The sequence below is a fragment of the Aphidius gifuensis genome, linkage group LG2 (assembly GCF_014905175.1).
Source record: "Aphidius gifuensis isolate YNYX2018 linkage group LG2, ASM1490517v1, whole genome shotgun sequence".
In the NCBI taxonomy this organism is placed as follows: Eukaryota; Metazoa; Arthropoda; class Insecta; order Hymenoptera; family Braconidae; genus Aphidius; species Aphidius gifuensis.
The window spans coordinates 28,645,279-28,665,932 of NC_057789.1; the positions used below are offsets into that span (position 1 = coordinate 28,645,279).

Here is a 20,654-nt window from a genome sequence, read left to right on the forward strand (position 1 = left end):
CAACATGATGATGATTCATACGCCAAAAATAAAATGACAATTGACGATGTTAATGATGATTGCCTGGCCGAAATATTTATGCATGTTCCAGCATTTGAAAGATCAAAAATTGCATTGGGTATGATAATATCAACACATAAGATAAATTATTTAATTAAAAAAAATTATTTAGTAATGACAATTAATTTATTTTTTTTAGTTTGCAAAAAATGGGAAAGAGTCCTTGATGATTATTCTTGGTTTAATGTCAAAAAACTTGAACTAACTCTTTGGGAATATGATGAGCATCCAAATTATTTAATGAAACATTATCCAACAATCGATGGACAATTCAATTTTTTGAAATCACTGCTTAATAAGTTTGGTAGTTATTTGAAAGAGTTAGACTTGACAGCATATGGTCATTGTAACATAGTTCCAGTTATCAATGAATTTTGTCCAAATCTCGTAAAACTTCGAATAAGAATTGAATTTATTGACGATGCAATATTAGATAATGCATTTACAGGTCTTTCTAAACTAAAAGTATTGAAAATTATATTTCAATGTTTTTCAAGTCCCGGTACGTATATACCTGTTACTTTAACCAATTCATTGTTAAACGTTGCTGATACATTGACTGAATTAAATATATCAAATTGGTCTGGATGCATGGCAGACAATACTAGATTTCCAGATGAAATCACTAGTGTAAGTTCAACTTCATATCTGTTACAAAAAAAAAAAAAAATATTATCTTTATTCTTTACATATATAGGTATTTATGAAGTATTTGTTTTGCAGGTGGTTTCTGAACTAAAGGCCTTGAAAAAAATTCAAATGGGTGGCATAGACTGTTCCAAACGTTTCGTCGATCATTTGCTTTCGAGAAGTCCTGAAGTGATAAACCGTTATGACGAGTGTAAATATCAGGAAAATAAAATTGAACGCGCAAGAACTTTTGAAAAAATCAAGAAATTATATAACACAAAACGCCGAGTTACTGATGATTTTTTATATAATGTTGCCAATCAAATGAGACATTTACACACAATACATGTTCATTGTGATGAGATAACTGATGCTGGTATAGTAGCATTTTCAAAGATGAATCATTTAAAAATACTTGATCTTCACGGGCATAATAATAACATCACTGATTCTTCTATTAAATTGCTAAAAAATTTGTTTCTATTAAACTTACCATTCTGCAAGAAAATTACAGATAAATCAACAATTCAAGTTCTGGAAAATTCACCAGGATTATACTATCTTGGCGTTGTTAACACAGGTGTAACTTCTGAATTAATCAAAAAAGCAGATGAGATATCGAAGAATCGAAAAAAACAATTGAAATTAAAATTAACAGTAGCTGCTGGAGATGTTAAGCCTAACGAAAATGATAAATATGAATATTTAACACTATCTTATTTTATAATAAAGAAACGACGAAATAAAAATTATAGATAATTCGTAAGCTATTAATAATCACTGACTAATAATCTTCTATATAATACTAGATTAATTGAAAATTTCAACAATGTAACTGTTATAAAAAAAACCTTGTGCATAATTATCGTTAACTACATATTTTTATCAACCGTCAACAATTATTTTAAATTAATTTTTACTAAAGATAATATTAATTCAATATATAATTATAAATTTCATTTCTATTAAAAAAAAAAAAAGAATTTGAATTATTTACTAAATTATTTACCTATATTATTTACCTATTTGCTACCTCTTGCAATAGCTCTACATGGTATTATTTCAATAAGAATAAATAAAACAATGACATTCTAAATCATCACGACTGGATCAAATATATAAGGAGCACTTATTAAATAACTTGGTATAAAAATTATTTCATTTTCAAATAAAAATAATACTTATTCAACAAAAAATAATTAGTACATTTAATTTATCATTTTGTCGTTCAAGAATATTTAGATTTCTTTTACAAACTCAAATACTTTATAATTACTTTTTTTAAAAAAAAAAAAAAAAATATATTTATATTCAAAATATTTATTTACAAGTACCTAAAAAAGTTATTCAAGTTAATTTATAATTACCATTGAAAATTTTGAAATTTTGAAGTAGTATTTTCTAACAAAAAAAAAATATAGCGCTCGATATATCACTATAAATATCAGTCGCAATCATCAAGACCAGTCAAAACGTTAGACGACGTCAATCAGTCTGCAGTCAACAAACAAGTTCGCAGTGCAAAATAAATTAGCTAACTAAAAAAAAAAATAAATCTTTTTTAATATACATTAAAATAAAAAAATATTAAACAATAATTTGGTCATTGTGCATACCACATTTATCAAATATGACTCAATGGAAAAGATTTCGGGAACCAGAGTTGGAAAAAAAATTGGTAAAAAAATATAAAGTTACAAGTCAAGTTTCAACACGTGCTTTTAGCGAAATAAATAATAAGGTTAGTTTAAAATAACTGCAATATTAAATTATTGTTATTAAATATAAATATTGATTATTTTTTTTAGATAAACTGTCAACATGATGATGATTCATACGCCAAAAATAAAATGACAATTGACCATGTTAATGATGATTGCCTGGCTGAAATATTCATGTATCTTCCAGCATGTGAAAGGCCAAAAATTGCATTGGGTAATATTAACACATAAGATAAATTATTTAATTAAAAAAAATTAATTAGTAATGACAATTAATTTATTTTTTTAGTATGCAAACAATGGAAAAGAGCACTTGATGTTTCTTGGTTTAATGTCAAAAAACTTGAACTAACTCATTGGGAATATGATGAGTATCCAAATTATTTAGTTAAAAATTATTCATCAATCTATAGACAATATAATTTTTTAAAATCACTGCTCAATAAATTTGGTCATTATTTAGCAGAATTAGACTTGACAGCATATAACCATTGTATCATAGTGCCAGTTATCAATGTATCTTGTCCAAATCTCGTGAAACTTCGAATAAGAATTCAATATATGAATGACGCAATATTCGATAATACATTTACACGTCTTCCCAAACTAAAAGTATTAAAAATTATATTTCAATGTTTTCCAAGTCCCGGTTTTCCAAGTACTTATATACCTCTTACTTTAATCAATTCATTGTTAAATGTTGCTGATACATTGACTGAATTGAATTTGTCAAATTGGTCTGGATGCATGGATAACAACGCTGAATTTCCAGAAGAATTCACTAGTGTAAGTTTAACTTTATATCTATCACAAAAAAAAAAAAAAAAAAAAAGCAAATATATTTTTTTTATTCTTCACATATATATGTACTTATGAATAATTTGTTTTGCAGGTGGTTTCTAAACTAAAGGCCTTGAAAATAATTCAAATTGGTGGCATAGACTGTCCCAAAAGTTTAGTCGATCATTTGTTTTCGAGAAGTCCTGAAGTGATAAACCGTTATGACGAGTCTAAATATCAGGAAAATAAAATTGATTGCGCAGAAACTTTTAATAATATTAAGAAATTATATAACACAAAACGCCGAGTTACTGATGATTTTTTATATAATGTTGCCAATCAAATGAAACATTTACACACAATACAAATTTATTGTCATAAAATAACTGATGCTGGTGTAGTGGCACTTTCCAAGATGAATCATTTAAAAATACTTGATCTTCACGGGCATAATAACGTCACTGGTTCTGCAATTGCATTGCTCAAAAATATGTATGAATTGTGCTTACCATTCAGCAAGAAAATTACCAATAAATCAGCCATTGAAGTTCTGGAAAATTCACCAGGGATGCGTCAGTTTAGCGTTGTTGACACAGGTGTAACTTATGAATTTATCAAAAAAGCAGATGAAATATCAAGGAGTCGAAAAAAAAAATTGAAATTATTTATAACTGATGGAGTTGGTAAGCCTAACGAAAATATTAAATATGAATATTTAACAGTATCTTATATTGTGAGAAAGAAACGACAAAAAAAAAATTAGATAATTCGTAAGCTATTGATGATCACTGATTAATAATCTTCTATATAATACTAGATTAATTAAAAATTTTAATAAAAAAAATAATTAGTACGTTTAATTTATCATTCTATCGTTCAAGAATATTTATAATTGTTTTACAAACTCTAATACTTTATAATTACTTTAAAAAAAAAAAAATATATTTATATTCAAAATGTTTATTTACAAGTACCTAAAAAAGTTATTCAAGTTAACTTATAATTATCATTGAAAAATTTTAAATAACATTTTCTATAAATATATATTTAAATAATTATTTATTTTTTTTGATTTGTTTAAAAAAAAAAATTAAATTAACAAATGTTATTTTGAAGTTTAAAAAGAATGAAAAGAACAATGTCTGGTACAGCAGGTTGATTATTGACAAATGGATTAACTGAAAAATAAAAAATAAAAATAATTATTAATCAGCTAATTGATATAATAAAAATAATAATAAAACCCACCATTAATTAATTCACCACCTTGTAAATATGGTATATCATAATAAGTACAATATGATGTAAATTTTTTTAACATCTCCGGCTCAGCATCAATTTCACCAGTCGTCAAATATTTTTGTATGACATCTTTTAATTCTGTAAAATAAATAAAATTAAATTACAGCCTGTATTAATTAATTTTTCTTGTATAAAATAATATTTACCATTTTCCCAATTGTCAATGATAAGCTCAACTCTTTTTTTAATAGCCAATATACTCTCAACACTCAGCAATATATTATGTTTTTCTTGAAATTTATTATTAATAATTAATGAATAAATTAATTTAATTTGCCAAATTAAATAACTTGTTGATGATGTATCAATCATTTCAATAATTTTATATAAATTAACCCAAAGTGGTAATAAACTAACTTTATCTTTAATAACACATTCATAAACAATAATTGCTAATGTTTGTAAAAAAAATTTTTCATTATTTTCAACATCAGAATAATGACTTGTTTGTTTATCATTAATATCATCATTAATTTCCATTTTTTCATATGTCGTTGATTCAAATAATGGATTACTTGATGACACCTTATATTTATTAACAATACAATTATTTTGTTTTTGTAAAAAATATTTAACAATATTTAATACAGTTTTATCATTTGTAAATGATGTTACATACTCTTGTCTTGCTGCCCATGGTATGAGATTTTCAGTTGTTAATGTTTGCGCAATGAGACTTCTAAAACCATGTGGATCTTCAATGTATGATAAACATCCAGCTTTTTGTTTGACATACAATGAATGACAATTATTTAACATATCCTTAAGTAAATTCCAATTATGTCCTCTTTGAAATATAATATTCCAATATCTATCATCAATCAATTCAACTTTTTCTAAACTATCAATTTCTGGTAATAAACATGGTGCTCTCAATACAATATCTTGTCCATTTGTTAATTTATCATTTTTAAATGTTAATTTAATACTTGCATAACAATTAATATTTGTATCAATATCTTTTGGTAATATTAATCTTGGTTTAGCAGCAAGTACATAAAGATGACGTAATGCTTGTAAATGATATCTATTATCATTACTGTGTGTTGGAAATTTTGGAAATAGAGATATTATTAATGCAGCAACTGAACTTGGACTATTTGATAATGTATATCTACCACCACCAATAAATAATAAACCAATAGCCATATGTGTTGCTAAATGTGATCCGTATGTTACAACAGAACTTGTTGGTCCAATTCTTGTTCTAATTTGACGACATATTCTCATAATATCTAAATTACCAGTACCAGACATAACAACTGATGCTGATAATAGTGTTACATTTAAACATGTTTCAATTGTTGATTTACCAGCAAGTTCACCAATTGTTTTATTTAGTAAACCTAAAAATTTTTTAGTATAATTTAACAATGTTTTAAATGCATTATGATTAGCAGTACCAGCATATTTTAAACCAAGTGCCATACATGCACCAGCAATAATATTACAATATGCTTGATTCATTGTTTCAAGATCAATATTTTGTGTTATATCTTGATTTGGATTTTGTAATTTATATTTCCATACAATATCTGGTACATGTGATGATACCCATTTAGTTGTTGGTTCAATGTCATTCCATAATATTAATGATTTTGATAATATACGTAATAATAAAAAATCAGGACGTACAAAATCAAGTAAAAATTGTGTATGTGGTGCTTTCATCCATTCAGCAACAGCTGTATTACCAGTATTAAAATACATTAAACCAAGTGCAATTGTTGCACCAGGACTTGTAACATCAATATTTATTGAATCACCTTCACGTATTTGATAACTTGGTGATTTATATTTATCTTTTTGTGAACCATTAAATGGTCTAACATTACCACCAACCATATAATAATGTAGAGTATCTGGTATATTTGTTAAATCACTACCATCACCATGACCAAGTACAACTAAACCAAGTGCAAGACCAGCAGCAAGTGAATACGATTCTCTATCAATACAATTTTTCATTTCTGGTCCTGGTGGACGTCCAATTTCAGATAATAATGCATGTGATATATGTCTATGTGCTGTACCTTCATAAACAAGACCAACACCCATTAATGCAGCAACTTGTACATTTTGTTGTACATTTAATTCAATACTTGTTGGTGGTAATAATGTTTCAACATGTAGAGATAATAATTTTGTCATTGATACATCCATTGTACCACGATATGTTGCTGATAAACCTAATAATAAACCAACATTTGTTGTTTCATGACATTCAACAAGATATTCATACATTGAAAATGGTGAAAAATTTTTTAAATGTCCATTTAAACCAAGTGCCATTAAAAAACCAGAATGTTCAATACCAAATTCACCTTGTTGTTGTTTATTATATACAATCCATGTTGAATCAATATTTAATGATGATGGATGTATACGTAAACCAGCAGCAACACCATTATGAAATAATGGCCATAAATTCATATTTTGTGGTACATCAATATGTGATAATTCAACAGTTGTACCACGTAATGCTGCTTTACCAGTTAAACATAAACGTGGTATTGGTAATTGTTCTGTTACAATTGGTGTTGATGTACGTAATGTAAACATACCACGTGCAACTGGTAATGACATTGTACGTGAACATAATGCATGTAAATGTCTTTCTTGTTCTTCAATAAATTCATGATCAGATACTTCTGGTCTTTGTACTATTGATATTCTAACTGGTTTTGATGAATTTAATAATTTTTGTACTTCTGATACTCTATGATCTTTATTAAAACGTAACTTTAAAATTGTATCATCAAATGTCATACCATCATCTTGTTCTGAATCACGTACAATATAATTTGTTGAATTTTCAATTTTATCTTTATTTATATCATTATTATTATTATTTGCATTATTATTTGATAATGATGATAAATCTTGACGATCAATTAATTCATATGCTTCAAATGGCCAATTTGATGGTGGTGATTCACGACAACGATGCATAACATCTTTTAGCAATAATGATATACCTGGTGGTAATATATCTAAATGTTTTTTTGTCATTCCCATTTTATGATATAATAATATTATTCTTTCACATGTTGGTTTTTCATATTTATCAATTATTGGAATATCATTATCATAATCAATTTCTTTATAATCAACACGACTACCAACTGGTATTATTAGCTTTATATATTTTTCCATATCAATATTATCAACAATACCATTACACTCATTTGATAATAATGCTGTTAATTGTATTATATTTTTACTTATTTTATTGACTCTATTTAAAAATGGATATTGAATAATAATATTATTTAAATTTAATAAATTATTTATTGTTTCAAAAACACATGGTGGTTTTATTGGTATATAATTTGGTATTATTATTTTTTGTAAATCATTATTATTAATTTGTGATGGTGAATTATTTAATAAACATTTATTTGGATAATCAATAAAATAATAATGTTTATAATATTTAAAATTTAAATCTTTACTTAATTGATATAATAATTGTGCTAATAGTGGTAAACTTTCTGACATAACACAATTTAATTTTAATTCTTCATATAGTAAATGAAGTGAAAATAATATTAATGGTAAATATGGAAATAAAATTGCTTGTGTACTTACTTTACCATTATTTTTTGTGTCATCATCATCATCATCATCAACATTATCTTCATCATTATTTTCATCATTATCATTGTCATTTTTTTTCATTAAATTAAGACAATTTGATAGCTGTTTTGATGTTGTTTTATGTTCAATTTTATTTAACATATCAAACCAATCATCTTGTGTTCCTGAATCATTTGTTTTTTGTTTTTTACTTATGATTGGATTACAAGAATCATCGTTATTATTATTATTACGTATTATTGATAATTTATCAACTTCATAGCCCAACAATGTCAGCAATATTACCATAAATAAATGCCATTCTTGTTGTAGTGTAAAATCTTGTGGTCCAGGTGCATTTCTAGCACCATACCATTTAACTAACAGCTGCATTGCAATGTCTTTTTGTAATACACATTTTAATGTTTTTAAACATTTTGTAACAAGTGGTGATGTACTTTTACATGGTAATGATATTCTTTGTAACATTTTATTACCATATTCCAGTGTTATTTTATTACCAACAGCATCTTTAAGACCAATTAAATTATTATAATCAATAATTGATGTATTATTATCAAGTAGAATTGAACCACGTGCACAATTACCACCAACTGGACTCAATGAATGTAGTGCTTCTTCAAATTTAATATCATGTCCACAAAAATTTTGTGATATCAATGAGCTACGTCTTGGAAATGGTGATAAATTAAGATGTTTATTATTACTACTGGTTTTAAAATAATTAATATTATTGTCAATTGTTGTTGATAAAATACTTGTTATATTAATTTTTCCAATACAATTAATACCAGAATAAAGTGTAACACTATTTGTTAAATCCAATATTGCAATCATATTTAATGATGGTAATGTAACAGCATCTTTAGCAATAATTGTTGTAATCATACCAAATATTAATTTTTGTTTTTTATTTGTTTTTTCAATTCTAACTAAATATAATTGTGTTCTATTTGTTATTAAATAACATAAATATGATTGTCCAACCATATCACTTGTTAAAAAAACTTTTTTAGCTTTATCATTTAATATATCTTTATTATTTATTGAATTTTCAGTCCATACATGATCTAAACATATTTCTGGATATAATGGTTTACCATTTGTTATTGGTTGATCTTGAAAATGAAAACTATTACAACTATTTGGATTATTTTGTGATTGACACATTATTGTTGCCATAACTGTTTGATGTAAACGTGTTTGATGTATTATTGGACCCATTGAACCACTAATTAATGGTGTAAATGTTGGATTTGTTGGTGATTGACATCTTGATATTGTTGCCATTGGACTTTGTGAACGTGAATGAGTTGTTTGATGTTGTGATGGTGATTGTACACCACCAGAACATGATGTATATGATGTACCACGTGAACCAAATGGTGTATTTGGTAAATCAAAACCAATACCACTTAATCTTGGATTACCAAATAAATTTATATTATTTTTTTTAGTTGCACTACTTTTATTACTTGATGATGCTAAATATAAAGGTGATGCTGCTGTTGATTGATTATAATAACTATTTGTAATATCATCATTATTACATACAATTTGTCTTTCATCTGTTGTTGCTTTACGTATTTTATAAACTGAATGAAGACCATTTTTAATATCATAAATAACAGCTAATGATGGTTCTGTATTTGTGAATATTATTTGTTGATTTGTATCACACATGTAATTTATATTAACACCATTTTTAATTAATAATGGACATATTTCATCAAGTGGATGTGTTAATGAAAATGTTATTGGTAAATTATTTTCAATTTGTGATGTTGATGTTGCTGTTGCTGGTGGTGGTGTTGCTGTTGTTGTTGTTGTTGATGTCCAACGACTTATATCCATTGATGGATAACGTGTTGTTGTTGATGTTGTTAATGGTATTTGTGATTTTTCTAGCAATATACCATATTTTGTTGACCACACTGATGATATTTGAAATTGTAAACTTGTTACATAGTCTTCACCTTTTTCTGTAAATACTTTGAGGGTATATGAATCTAATAAACAAATACATTCAACTGTTTTATCTGGTTCATCATCATTATCATCATTATCATCATCAATTAATTCTTTTTGTGTATCATTCATTATTTTATCTGTTGTTGTTGTTGTAAAATTACACCACAATGCATGTTTAATATCTGTGTCACATGTATATGATGTTTGTAGGACTCTTGTTGATTGTGTACCTTTTGAATGAATTGCAACTTTACCACAACAATATAATTCTTCTTCACCAAATTTATCATTTTCACGAGTTATCCAAAATTCTTTAACTGATTTATCTGTTATATTTACTTGACTAAATTTTTTAAATAATACACTATCATTTTCTTGTGGATTTAATTGATTCTGTTGATGAATCACAGAACCAGGATGCCGGCGATACGTTTCACGTCCACCTGGTGTATAATCCTGACGAAAAAAAATTTATTTATATTTTTAAAAAGATGCTGAATTAAATTTTCATTATAACTTTTTATTTGTTTATTTATTTCTAATAATAAATATTGTTTTTTTATTTTTTTTTTTTTTTCTTTACCTGTGGATCTGAGGCGGCGATCATTTTTTCCTTCTTTTCATCCAGATTTGCTGAATTTCTTTTAGATTATTCTTAATTACGTAATTCAACTACTTTTTTATTTTATTGTTTTTATCTATTTATTTATTTATTTTTTTCAATGACTCTATTATTGTTTGTTTATACTAATGAAAACTGTTTTTTATATTTTACATTTTTTAGGGTTAAGTTTATGATCTGCTGCCATATTGGAAAAAAAAGCGGTAAAATTTGAAAATTTTTTATAAAAAAAAAAAAAAACAATGTTCACTTAAAATGTAAAATTAATAACAATATTAAACAGTAGCATGTAATTATTAATTTCTTTTATTTCATTCAATACATACTTTGCAAAAATTGGTACTGTATTTTTAATTATTATTATTTAATTTATATTTAGCTAAAAAAAAAAAGAAAAAAAAAAAAAAAACAATTAAGTGCCTTCAAATGGTTGAATTAATATTTATTATTATAATTTGTTTTTAATAATAATTATTAAAAAATATACATAAATAGAAATTGTTATTTATTTATTAATTTTATTAATTTTTTTTTTGTTCATTTATGAATTTTATATTTGGATTTTTAATGCAAAAAAAAAAAATATCAAAAAAATGTATTTTAATTTTTTTTTTAAACCATCAATATGCTGAGGAAAAAAAAAAAATATAAATTATAATTTTTACATTTTTAATTTGCCAGTATTCATTCAGTAAAAAAAAAAAAAAAAAACGAAAAATAATGAAGTTTTCATGTTGACTCAGCCAATAGAATTTGATGTTTTTTATTAAAAAAAAAAAAATAATAATTACAAAGCTGATAAATGATAAAAATAAATTTCGAATGATTTTAAATTAAACGCGTGTGATAATGTCTTGTTGTATTGTGCCAAGTGTCATTTGTGATGTTTTTTTTTTTTCTTTTCATTAAAATAAACACAACATATTAATAATATTATTATGAAAATTGTTTAAAATGTTTTACGATGTATCGCTCTTGCACCATCTTCATCGTATTCACGTTTGCTTACCCACATTTTTTTAAATGTGTCTAAAGATGCAAGAATTGAACCACCAATCCACGTACTGTACAAACGTTCTTGTGGTGCTGATATCTATTAAATATAATAATTAAAAAATTTATAAACATTTGTATAAAATAGCATGATTAGTTTTATATAGAAATTTATTTATTACCCTGATTTTTATATCTTTTGGTGACATTTTTCGTATTTCTGATAGTAACCTGTCACCAAAACCCTGAAGAAAAATAACAAATATAAATTATTATTTCGAAATTTTCATTTAAATTTCATCTGATGATTAAATAAAGTAGATAAAAACTTACTCTAAATAATGTTGAACCACCAGAAAGTACAATATTTTGAAATAGTACTTTTCTTAAATCTAAATCAGATTTTTGTATTGAATACATAAGTACTTCATGTAGTCCTTCACATTCTTCACCAATTAAATCTGGTCTAAACAATACTTCAGGAGCTCTAAATCTTGCTGGACCAATCTAAATTAAATAAAATATACATAATAAAATTTAATATATATGTTAAATGTGTAAATTAAAAATAAAAATAAAATATAAAAATTAAAATGACCTCTAAATGACTACCATCTGGTAATGGATATTGAAATTTTTCAGTTTCAACAGTTTCTTCTTTTTGTGGATTACTTGATAAATAACAAGATTTTTCTTTAATTGTTCTAACAATTTCAAATTCAGCTGTTGTTTTAAAATTAACACCTTCTTTACGTAATAATAATCTTAAATATCTTGATACATCTCTACCAGCAATATCAACTCTCATGATACTATGTGGCATTGCAAAACCTTCATAAATTGGTACAGCATGTGTTACACCATCACCAGAATCTAATACAACACCAGTTGTTCTACCAGTTGCATATAAACTTAATACAGCTTGCATTGATACAAATAATGCTGGTACATTAAATGATTCAAAAAATATTTCAGCAGCTTTTTCACGATTTTTACGTGGATTTAATGGTGCTTCAGTTAATAAAACTGGATGTTCTTCACTGAATGTTGATAGTTGATCTTTACTATAAACATATGACCAAATTCTTTCCATGTCATTCCAATCAGTTACAATACCATGTTCCATTGGATAACGAAGTGAAAGAAGACCACGATGTTCTTCAGCAATTGGACCAACAAATAAATCACCTTCAAGTGCACCAGCCATAACACGTACATGTTTTGGTCTTCCAATACTGTAATTTAATTTAATTTTAAAATTTTTTTATTTAATACTTTTTATTCTATCAAATTATAAAATCCAACCTCTAAATTTAGCAAATTATGTACAGAATATTAATGAACTTATTTTGACACTTACTAATTTGGAAATCTGCATTTTGGAATTTGATCACCAGCAAAGCCTGCTTTTATAACTCCAGAACCCTTTTTAACAAAATAAATAAATTGTTAAATTTGTAGTTTTATTTAGTATTTATTTATTTTTATTTATTAATTATGAGTATGAAAAAAAATATTATAATTTATTAGCTGAAATGAGTATTATAATATTTTTTTTTTTTTCATTTTTATTTATTTATATTTGTAATTATTGACATTGTATTAAAATATTTATTTTTTTTTAATGAAAATATGGCCTAGGTAGTTTGACATAATGACAGGATCAAGATCCTGTCTTATTGAGAATCAGTGGAATACAACAATTTTTTTATAATAAAAATCGAAAAAATTGTTGGAGAATTTTAAACTTACATTGTCGATGACGACTGGTTGATTGACAATCACATCATATGGCTCCATTGTTTATTTTGTAATTATAAATAAAATCAAGTGTACTTAAACAAATGTCAATCTGTTTTTCTTTTTTTTTATTTTTTTATTTTCAACGAGTTGTCAGAAGGCAACACACCTTGAACCTCAGACGTGAAATTAGTCGAAACGGTCGAAACATTGAACAGAGATAAATCGATTACTATATCGAAATTTTATATAGCGCTAAATTTTTAAAATATTTTAAATAAGTAAACAATTTTTAATTATTATATATATTTTTTTTATTAATAAATAATATTTTTTATAATTTTAAATTTTTCTTAAAATTAAGGCTTTAATTAATGTTAAATAATTTTTTATTAAAAGATAAAATTTCAACAATATATTTCGTTGATTAATAAATATTTTTACTCAATTTTAGATTAAAATTTTTAATCTATAATATTTTTAAATACTTAATTTATTAATTGATATCAAATATTTTTTTTAAATACAATAACCCGATAACAAACAGGAAATTTTTTGAATTGAATTGTAAATCAACACAAGTACAGTATATCATTTTTTTTTTTTTTTAAATTAATCCACATAAACTAAATCTAAATTAATAAAAAAAAAAAAATAAATAAACAAACAAAATGCTTTAAAAAAAATGGTTAATTTAAACCGTAATAATATTATCCTTATATTTTTTTTAATCAATTGAATGTAAACGAGTTTTTAAAAAACCAGTAACCCGGTAACAGTATACTGGTTTGTAAGTTCACTTCTAAACCAGTATATTTTTTTCTTAATAAAATAAATTGGAAAATAAACTAAAACACTTGATAGAGAAAGACAGTATGGAAGATAAAAATATATCAATTAATTAGTTTATAGAATATTTTCAATTTTTTTTTCTTCCCTCGGTATAAAATCTATATGAAGAAAAAAAAATTCAATTATATAATGATGAAAACAGTTATTAACACCGTTGTATTCCTTTTATAAATATTTTTTATTTATTCAAGGTCTTTATCATGATTGAATCTACGCATCAGAAATAAATACATAATACATTGCATAATATTGGCAGTTTGTGTTGGTCTAGCTTGACAAGCAGACACACTCAATAGATCTCTCTAAAAAAAAAATAAAAATATCTATTTGCCACAATGGATATTTTAACAGCACTCATAAGTTTAATTTTAATAATAATAGTATATTATTTTTTTGTTAAAAGTGATGTAAATATATTTGATAAACATGGAATTCCATATTTAAAACCATGGCCGTTATTTGGTAACATGGGACCATCATTGTTTAAAAAAATAGCAATGGTGCACTATGTACAAAAAGTGTATAATTTAAATGACAATGCAAAGTACGTTGGTTTTTTTGATTTTGGAAGTCCAACAATAATAATACGTGATACGGAATTAATAAAATCAATTGCTATTAAAAATTTTGATCATTTTGTAAATCATCGTGGTTTTGTTGATACAACAATTGAGCCATTATTTTCAAATAATTTATTTTCATTGCATGATGAAAAATGGAGACAAATGAGAAATATATTAACACCAGCATTTACATCAAGTAAAATGAAAGGAATGTTTAAATTAATGTCAAATTGTGCTGAAATATTTTCTGATTATCTTGTTGAATCATTGGAAAATAATAATTCAATTGTTATTAATTCAAAAGATGCATTTTGTCGTTATACAAATGATGTCATAGCAAGTTGTGCATTTGGTATAACAATAAATTCAATGAAACATCAAGATAATGAATTTTATGTACTTGGTAAAAAATCAACAAATTTAGAAGGTGTTATGGCTATTAAATTATTTCTTTTACGTAGTTTTCCAATACTAGCTAGATTATTTAAAATACGAATATTTGGAAATGATGTTTATATATTTTTTTCAAATATTATTGAACAAACAGTACGTATGAGAGATGAAAATAATATTAATAGACCTGATATGATACAACTTATGATGGAAACAAGAAATAATAAAAGTGGACCAAATCTTTCAATCGGTGATATGACATCACAAGCTTTTAGTTTTTTTTTTGGGTATGTTTATTTATATTTTACAAATTAAAAAAATGTTTAAATTAATTAATTATTATATATTTTGTTGAATTTAATTATTTAGTGGTTTTGATACAACAAGTAGTCTCATGTGTTTTGTTGTTCATGAAATTGCTGCAAATCCAGAAATTCAATTAAAATTACAAAATGAAATTGATGATATATTTGATAAATGTAATGGTGATGTTACATATGAAGCTGTTAATGGACTTGAGTATCTTGATGCAGTTATAAATGAAACACTGAGATACTATCCAATAGCTGGTTTTCTTGATAGAAAGTGTACAAAAAATTTTGAGCTACCTCCAACATTACCAGGAGAAAAACCACTTGTTGTTAAACCTGGTGATTTTATATGGTTTCCTGTTTATCCACTTCAAAGAGATGAAAAATATTTTAATGATCCAGATAAATTTTATCCTGAAAGATTTATTGAAGATCCAAAAGGAACTCTTCATTCTCCAGCATACATGGTATATATTTTATTATTTTTATATTGATATTTATAATTTGTTTTTTTAATTTTAATTTTTTGATTCATCAGCCATTTGGAGTTGGTCCAAGAATGTGTATTGGAAATCGTTTTGCATTGTTGGAAACAAAAGTTTTGATTGTTCATCTTATTGCAAAATGCAAATTAAAACCTGCTGAGAAAATGATAATGCCACTTCAACTCAGTAAAAAAAGTTTTGCAATGAATGCTGAAGGAGGATTTTGGCTGGATGTTGAAGCAAGAAACAAATGGCCTGGTAGAACTAATATTGATAAATAAATATTACAAGTAATATTTTTATTAAAAATAATAATGTTTTACATGCAGATAAATTTTATTCTATTGTTATTTCGTTTTCTAATAAATAAACAAATTAAATCAATAATAAAAAATTAAAAATTTACATAATTTTTTATAGACATTAATAATTTTTTTTATTAATTTCAAATTAGCTAATGGATCACAATAATTCATATGATGATTGATGAATAAATTTAAAAACAATTATACTTATGATTGTTTTGACATTGAGCATTAAATAATAAATTTACATAATTTGTTTTTGTTATTTTTTATTTATTATCTTGATTTGAAATTCACAATTTTAGAAAAACTAAAAATCATCAAGTAAATATTTTTATATTCTGCTTTTAACAGAATAACAATTAATTGTTATAGAAAAAAAATTATCTTATAAATATATAAAAATTTTTTAATAACACATGAACACTGAAATTATTTAATAGAACTAAAAGTGTGTAAATGTTGATTGTTTACTGACATGTCATTAAAATTTTCACATATTTTTTTAATTTTGACATTGTCCTCTGGTGACAAGTCAAATTCTTTTTCTGTAAATTAAATTATAAAAAATTAGATAATGTTTTTAATTATTATCTAAACATGAGTTGATATTAAGTTAACCATTTTTATATTTTTCTAGCTGTTAAAAAATATCGTGATGATTCATTTTGTATTTTTTTTTTTTTTAATGACTTTTAAACACAAATTTATTTTATAAATACCTATTATTTTTTTAGTGTTTTATTATATTTCAGTGCGAACCACGCACACATGCACACTTGTATTGAATATAATACATATAATACATATACTTAATAAATTAACAGTCTATTTAAATTAATTCCTTAATCACTTGCCACCAATATTTTTATTTATCATAAAAAATATGATATAGACTACAAATTAGATTATTTGGCTAAATCAATTATTTTATCATATATAAATTATTATATATGATAAATCAAAATATTGGTGGCAAATAATTGAAGAATTAATTTAGACTGTTAATTTATTTATTTGGTTCCATCCTTTTCTTAGAAAATATTTTCCATAATTAAACGATTAAATAGCTATTAGAAAATGTATCTAAGAGAAAGATGTGGCCAAATAAATTTATATGTTGTCTTGATTAATTTCTTGGCAACATTTTCTATAATAAATTAAAATATTTGTGGCGAATAGTTGAGCAATTTTTTTAGACTACGAAATAATTTATTTAGCTACATCCTTCTTTTAGCAAAAATTATTACATACAATCAATTAATTGTATAAATTTAGATAACAAACTTGTGGCGTATTTTGATATCAAATTGATATACGTAAAATAGTACAAATCAGCATTAAAATATCAACAACAATTGGGAACAATTTTGGTTCGCGAGACGCCGAAAGCGCCTTTCTGTGGCCAAATGTACAAGCCTTATTTCACGACATATTTTGTCCCATTCCCAATGTACATATATATACTACATACTATATACTACATTGAAATAAAAAAATATTAAACAAAAACTTGGTTATTGTGCATACTACATTTTATCAAATATGACTCGCTTAAAAAGATTACGTGAATCAGAGTTAGAAAGAAACTTGGTAAAAAAATATAAACCTACAAGGCCAACTTTAACACGTTTCATTAGCAAAATAAATGATAAGGTAAGCTTAAAATAACTGCAGTATACGCCATGCTTTTTAGATTAAATATTGAATTATTGTTATTATTAACACAATAATAACAATATTTGATAAACAATTGCATGGTGCTTTTAAAAATCAATGATTTTTAATAATTTTTTTTTTATTTTAAAGAGCAAAACAAAGACTAATCTGTACCGATAAAATTACAATTTGTACCTCAATAATAATAATAAAGTGTTGTAGTATGATATTTTGGAGTAACTAGTTTTTTTATTATTATTATTGAGGTACAAATTTTAATTTTATCGGTACAAATTGGCTCACGTTCTGCTCTTTAAAATAAAAAAAAAATTATTGAAAAATATTGATTTTTAAAGGCGCCATGCATTTGTTAATAAAAATATTTAACTAACAATTGCATGGCGCCTTTAAAAATTAATATTTTTTAATAATTACTTTTTTATTTTAAAGAACAAATCAAGAGCTAATTTGTACCGATAAAATCGGAATTTGTACCTCAATAATAATAATAAAGTATTGTACATTGATATTTTTGAGTAACTTGTTTTTTTATTATTATCGTTGAGGTACAAATTTTAATTTAATCGGTACAAATTAGCTCTTGTTTTGTTCTTTAAAATAAAAAAAAAATTATTAAAAAATATTAATTTTTAAAGGCGCCATGCAATTGTTAGTTAAATATTTTTATTAACAAATACGCACCCCGCTGAATTCACTCTAAATATTATATTCACTCTAATTTGACGGAATGGCTACCAATAGCCGCGTTAAATTTAAATAATTAATAACAGTAATAAAAATATTATATATGGATATTGATTTTTTTTCTAGATAAACTGTCACAATGATGATGATTCATATACCGAAGATGAACTGATAATTAAAGGTGTTAATGATGATTGCCTGGCTGAAATATTCATGTATGTTCCAGTATGTGAAAGGCCAAAAATTGCATTGGGTATGATAATATTAACACATGAGATAAATTATTTTATTTAAAAAAATTATTTAGTAATGACAATTATTTTATTTTTTAGTATGCAAACAATGGAAAAGAGCCCTTGATAATTATTCATGGTTTAATGTCAAAAAACTTGAACTAACTCATTGGCAATATGATGAGTATCCAAATTATTTAATTAAAAATTATCCAACAATCGATGGACAATTGAGTTTTTTGATATCACTGCTTGATAAATGTGGTCGTTATTTAACAGAATTAGACTTGACAGCATATGGTCATTGTTTGATAGTGCCGGTTATCAATGTATCTTGTCCAAATCTGGTGAAACTTCGAATAAGAATTCAGTTCATTGATGATGATGCAATATTAGATAACGTATTTACAGGTCTTTCTAAACTAAAAGTATTGAAAATTATATTTCAAGATATTGATAGTAGATATATACCTGTTACTCTAATCAATTCATTGTTAAACGTTGCTGATACATTAATTGAATTGAATTTGTCAAATTGGTCTGGATGCATGGCAAACAACTCTGAATTTCCAGAAGAATTCACTAGTGTAAGCTCAACTTCATATCTGTTACACAAAAAATAGCAAAAATATTATTTTTATTCTTTACACATAGGTACTTATGAATTATTTGTTTTGCAGGTGGTTTCTAAACTAAAAGCCTTGGAAAGAATTCAAATTGGTGGTATAAACTGTCCCAAAAGTTTAGTTGATAATATTTCTTCGAGAAGTCCTGGAGTGATAGCTTATTATGACGAGTGTGCATATCAGGAAAATAATATTGATCACGCAAGAAGTTTTGTAAATATAAAGAAATTATTTATCAAAAAACGCCCAGTTACTGATGATTATTTATACAATGTTGCAAATGTCATGAAACATTTATTCGCACTACACATTTATTGTGATGACTTAACTGATGCTGGTATAGTGGCAGTTTCAAAGATGAATCATTTGAAACATTTTGATTGTTACGGGTATAATAATAACATCACTGATTCTTCTATTAAATTGCTCAAAAATATGTTCTCATTGGCCCTACCATTCAGCAATAAAATTACAAATAAATCAGCACTTCAATTTCTTGACAATTCACCAGAGTTGATGCAGTTTGGCGTTGTTTTCACAAGTGTAACTTCTGAATTAATTAAAAAAGCAGACGAAATATCTAGGATCCGAAAAAAACATTTGAAATTATTAATGACTGGTAAAGTTAGTGATCCTAGCAAACAAATTAAAAAGGAATATTTAACAGTCACTTATTATGTAAAAAGAGTAACGCCAAAAAAAAAATTAGATAATTCGTAACTTATTAATATACAGCTGTTGATGATCACTGACTAATAATCTTGATTAATTGAACATTTTAATTACCCAACTATTATAAAAAAACCATATGCATAATTATGGTTCACTTCATGTTTTATCAACCGTAAACAATAATTTTGAATTAATTTTTAACAAATTTAGATTAAAAAAACTATAACTTTTATTCCTATTTAACAAAAAAATATTATTATTCACTTCAAGCCATCAAGAAGTACATGGCTGCCAATTACAAGCTTGACACCGAGAAACACGCTCAGTTCATCAAGAAGTATCTCAAATCAGCTGTTGTATCTGGTGATCTTGTACAAACCAAGGGCAAAGGTGCATGCTTTCTTCTAAAATACCAGCTGCTGAGAAGAAAG

General features: G+C 24.9%; 3 protein-coding genes across 3 annotated transcripts; 1 reads left to right on the top strand and 2 right to left on the bottom strand.

Moving 5' to 3' along the window:
• Nucleotides 1–4,220: 4,220 nt before the first annotated feature.
• LOC122850075 (anaphase-promoting complex subunit 1) lies at nt 4,221–10,805 on the bottom strand. The gene is made up of 4 exons (XM_044149078.1): nt 10,648–10,805; nt 4,640–10,520; nt 4,440–4,571; nt 4,221–4,369 (listed from the first exon to the last, which is right to left on the bottom strand). The coding sequence occupies exons 1-4, from the start codon at nt 10,669–10,671 to the stop codon at nt 4,287–4,289; spliced, it is 6,120 nt and encodes a 2,039-aa protein (XP_044005013.1). The 5' UTR covers nt 10,672–10,805; the 3' UTR covers nt 4,221–4,286.
• Nucleotides 10,806–11,532: 727 nt separating this feature from the next.
• LOC122850148 (actin-related protein 1) lies at nt 11,533–14,156 on the bottom strand. Its single transcript, XM_044149218.1, has 6 exons — nt 13,432–14,156; nt 13,040–13,104; nt 12,278–12,914; nt 12,013–12,186; nt 11,862–11,924; nt 11,533–11,779 (listed from the first exon to the last, which is right to left on the bottom strand). Exons 1-6 carry the CDS (start codon nt 13,477–13,479, stop codon nt 11,636–11,638), a joined length of 1,131 nt encoding a protein of 376 aa, XP_044005153.1. The 5' UTR covers nt 13,480–14,156; the 3' UTR covers nt 11,533–11,635.
• A 306-nt stretch (nt 14,157–14,462) lies between these two features.
• LOC122850128 (cytochrome P450 9e2-like) lies at nt 14,463–20,503 on the top strand. Its single transcript, XM_044149158.1, has 6 exons — nt 14,463–15,514; nt 15,597–16,005; nt 16,077–17,984; nt 18,819–18,945; nt 19,025–19,512; nt 19,606–20,503. The coding sequence occupies exons 1-3, from the start codon at nt 14,607–14,609 to the stop codon at nt 16,302–16,304; spliced, it is 1,545 nt and encodes a 514-aa protein (XP_044005093.1). The 5' UTR covers nt 14,463–14,606; the 3' UTR covers nt 16,305–17,984; nt 18,819–18,945; nt 19,025–19,512; nt 19,606–20,503.
• The last annotated feature ends 151 nt before the right edge of the window (nt 20,504–20,654 follow it).

Coding starts and splice junctions, on each gene's coding strand:
- LOC122850128 (XM_044149158.1), top strand. CDS start 14,607: ATGGATATTTTAACAGCACTCATAAGTTTAATTTTAATAATAATAGTA. Junction 15,515..15,596: donor GCTTTTAGTTTTTTTTTTGG/GTATGTTTATTT, acceptor TTAATTATTTAG/TGGTTTTGATACAACAAGTA. Junction 16,006..16,076: donor TTCATTCTCCAGCATACATG/GTATATATTTTA, acceptor TTGATTCATCAG/CCATTTGGAGTTGGTCCAAG.
- LOC122850148 (XM_044149218.1), bottom strand. CDS start 13,479: ATGGAGCCATATGATGTGATTGTCAATCAACCAGTCGTCATCGACAAT. Junction 12,187..12,277: donor CAGATGGTAGTCATTTAGAG/GTCATTTTAATT, acceptor TATTTAATTTAG/ATTGGTCCAGCAAGATTTAG. Junction 11,780..11,861: donor CAAAAGATATAAAAATCAGG/GTAATAAATAAA, acceptor TATATTTAATAG/ATATCAGCACCACAAGAACG.
- LOC122850075 (XM_044149078.1), bottom strand. CDS start 10,671: ATGATCGCCGCCTCAGATCCACAG. Junction 10,521..10,647: donor TCGCCGCCTCAGATCCACAG/GTAAAGAAAAAA, acceptor TTTTTTCGTCAG/GATTATACACCAGGTGGACG. Junction 4,370..4,439: donor AGGTGGTGAATTAATTAATG/GTGGGTTTTATT, acceptor TTTATTTTTCAG/TTAATCCATTTGTCAATAAT.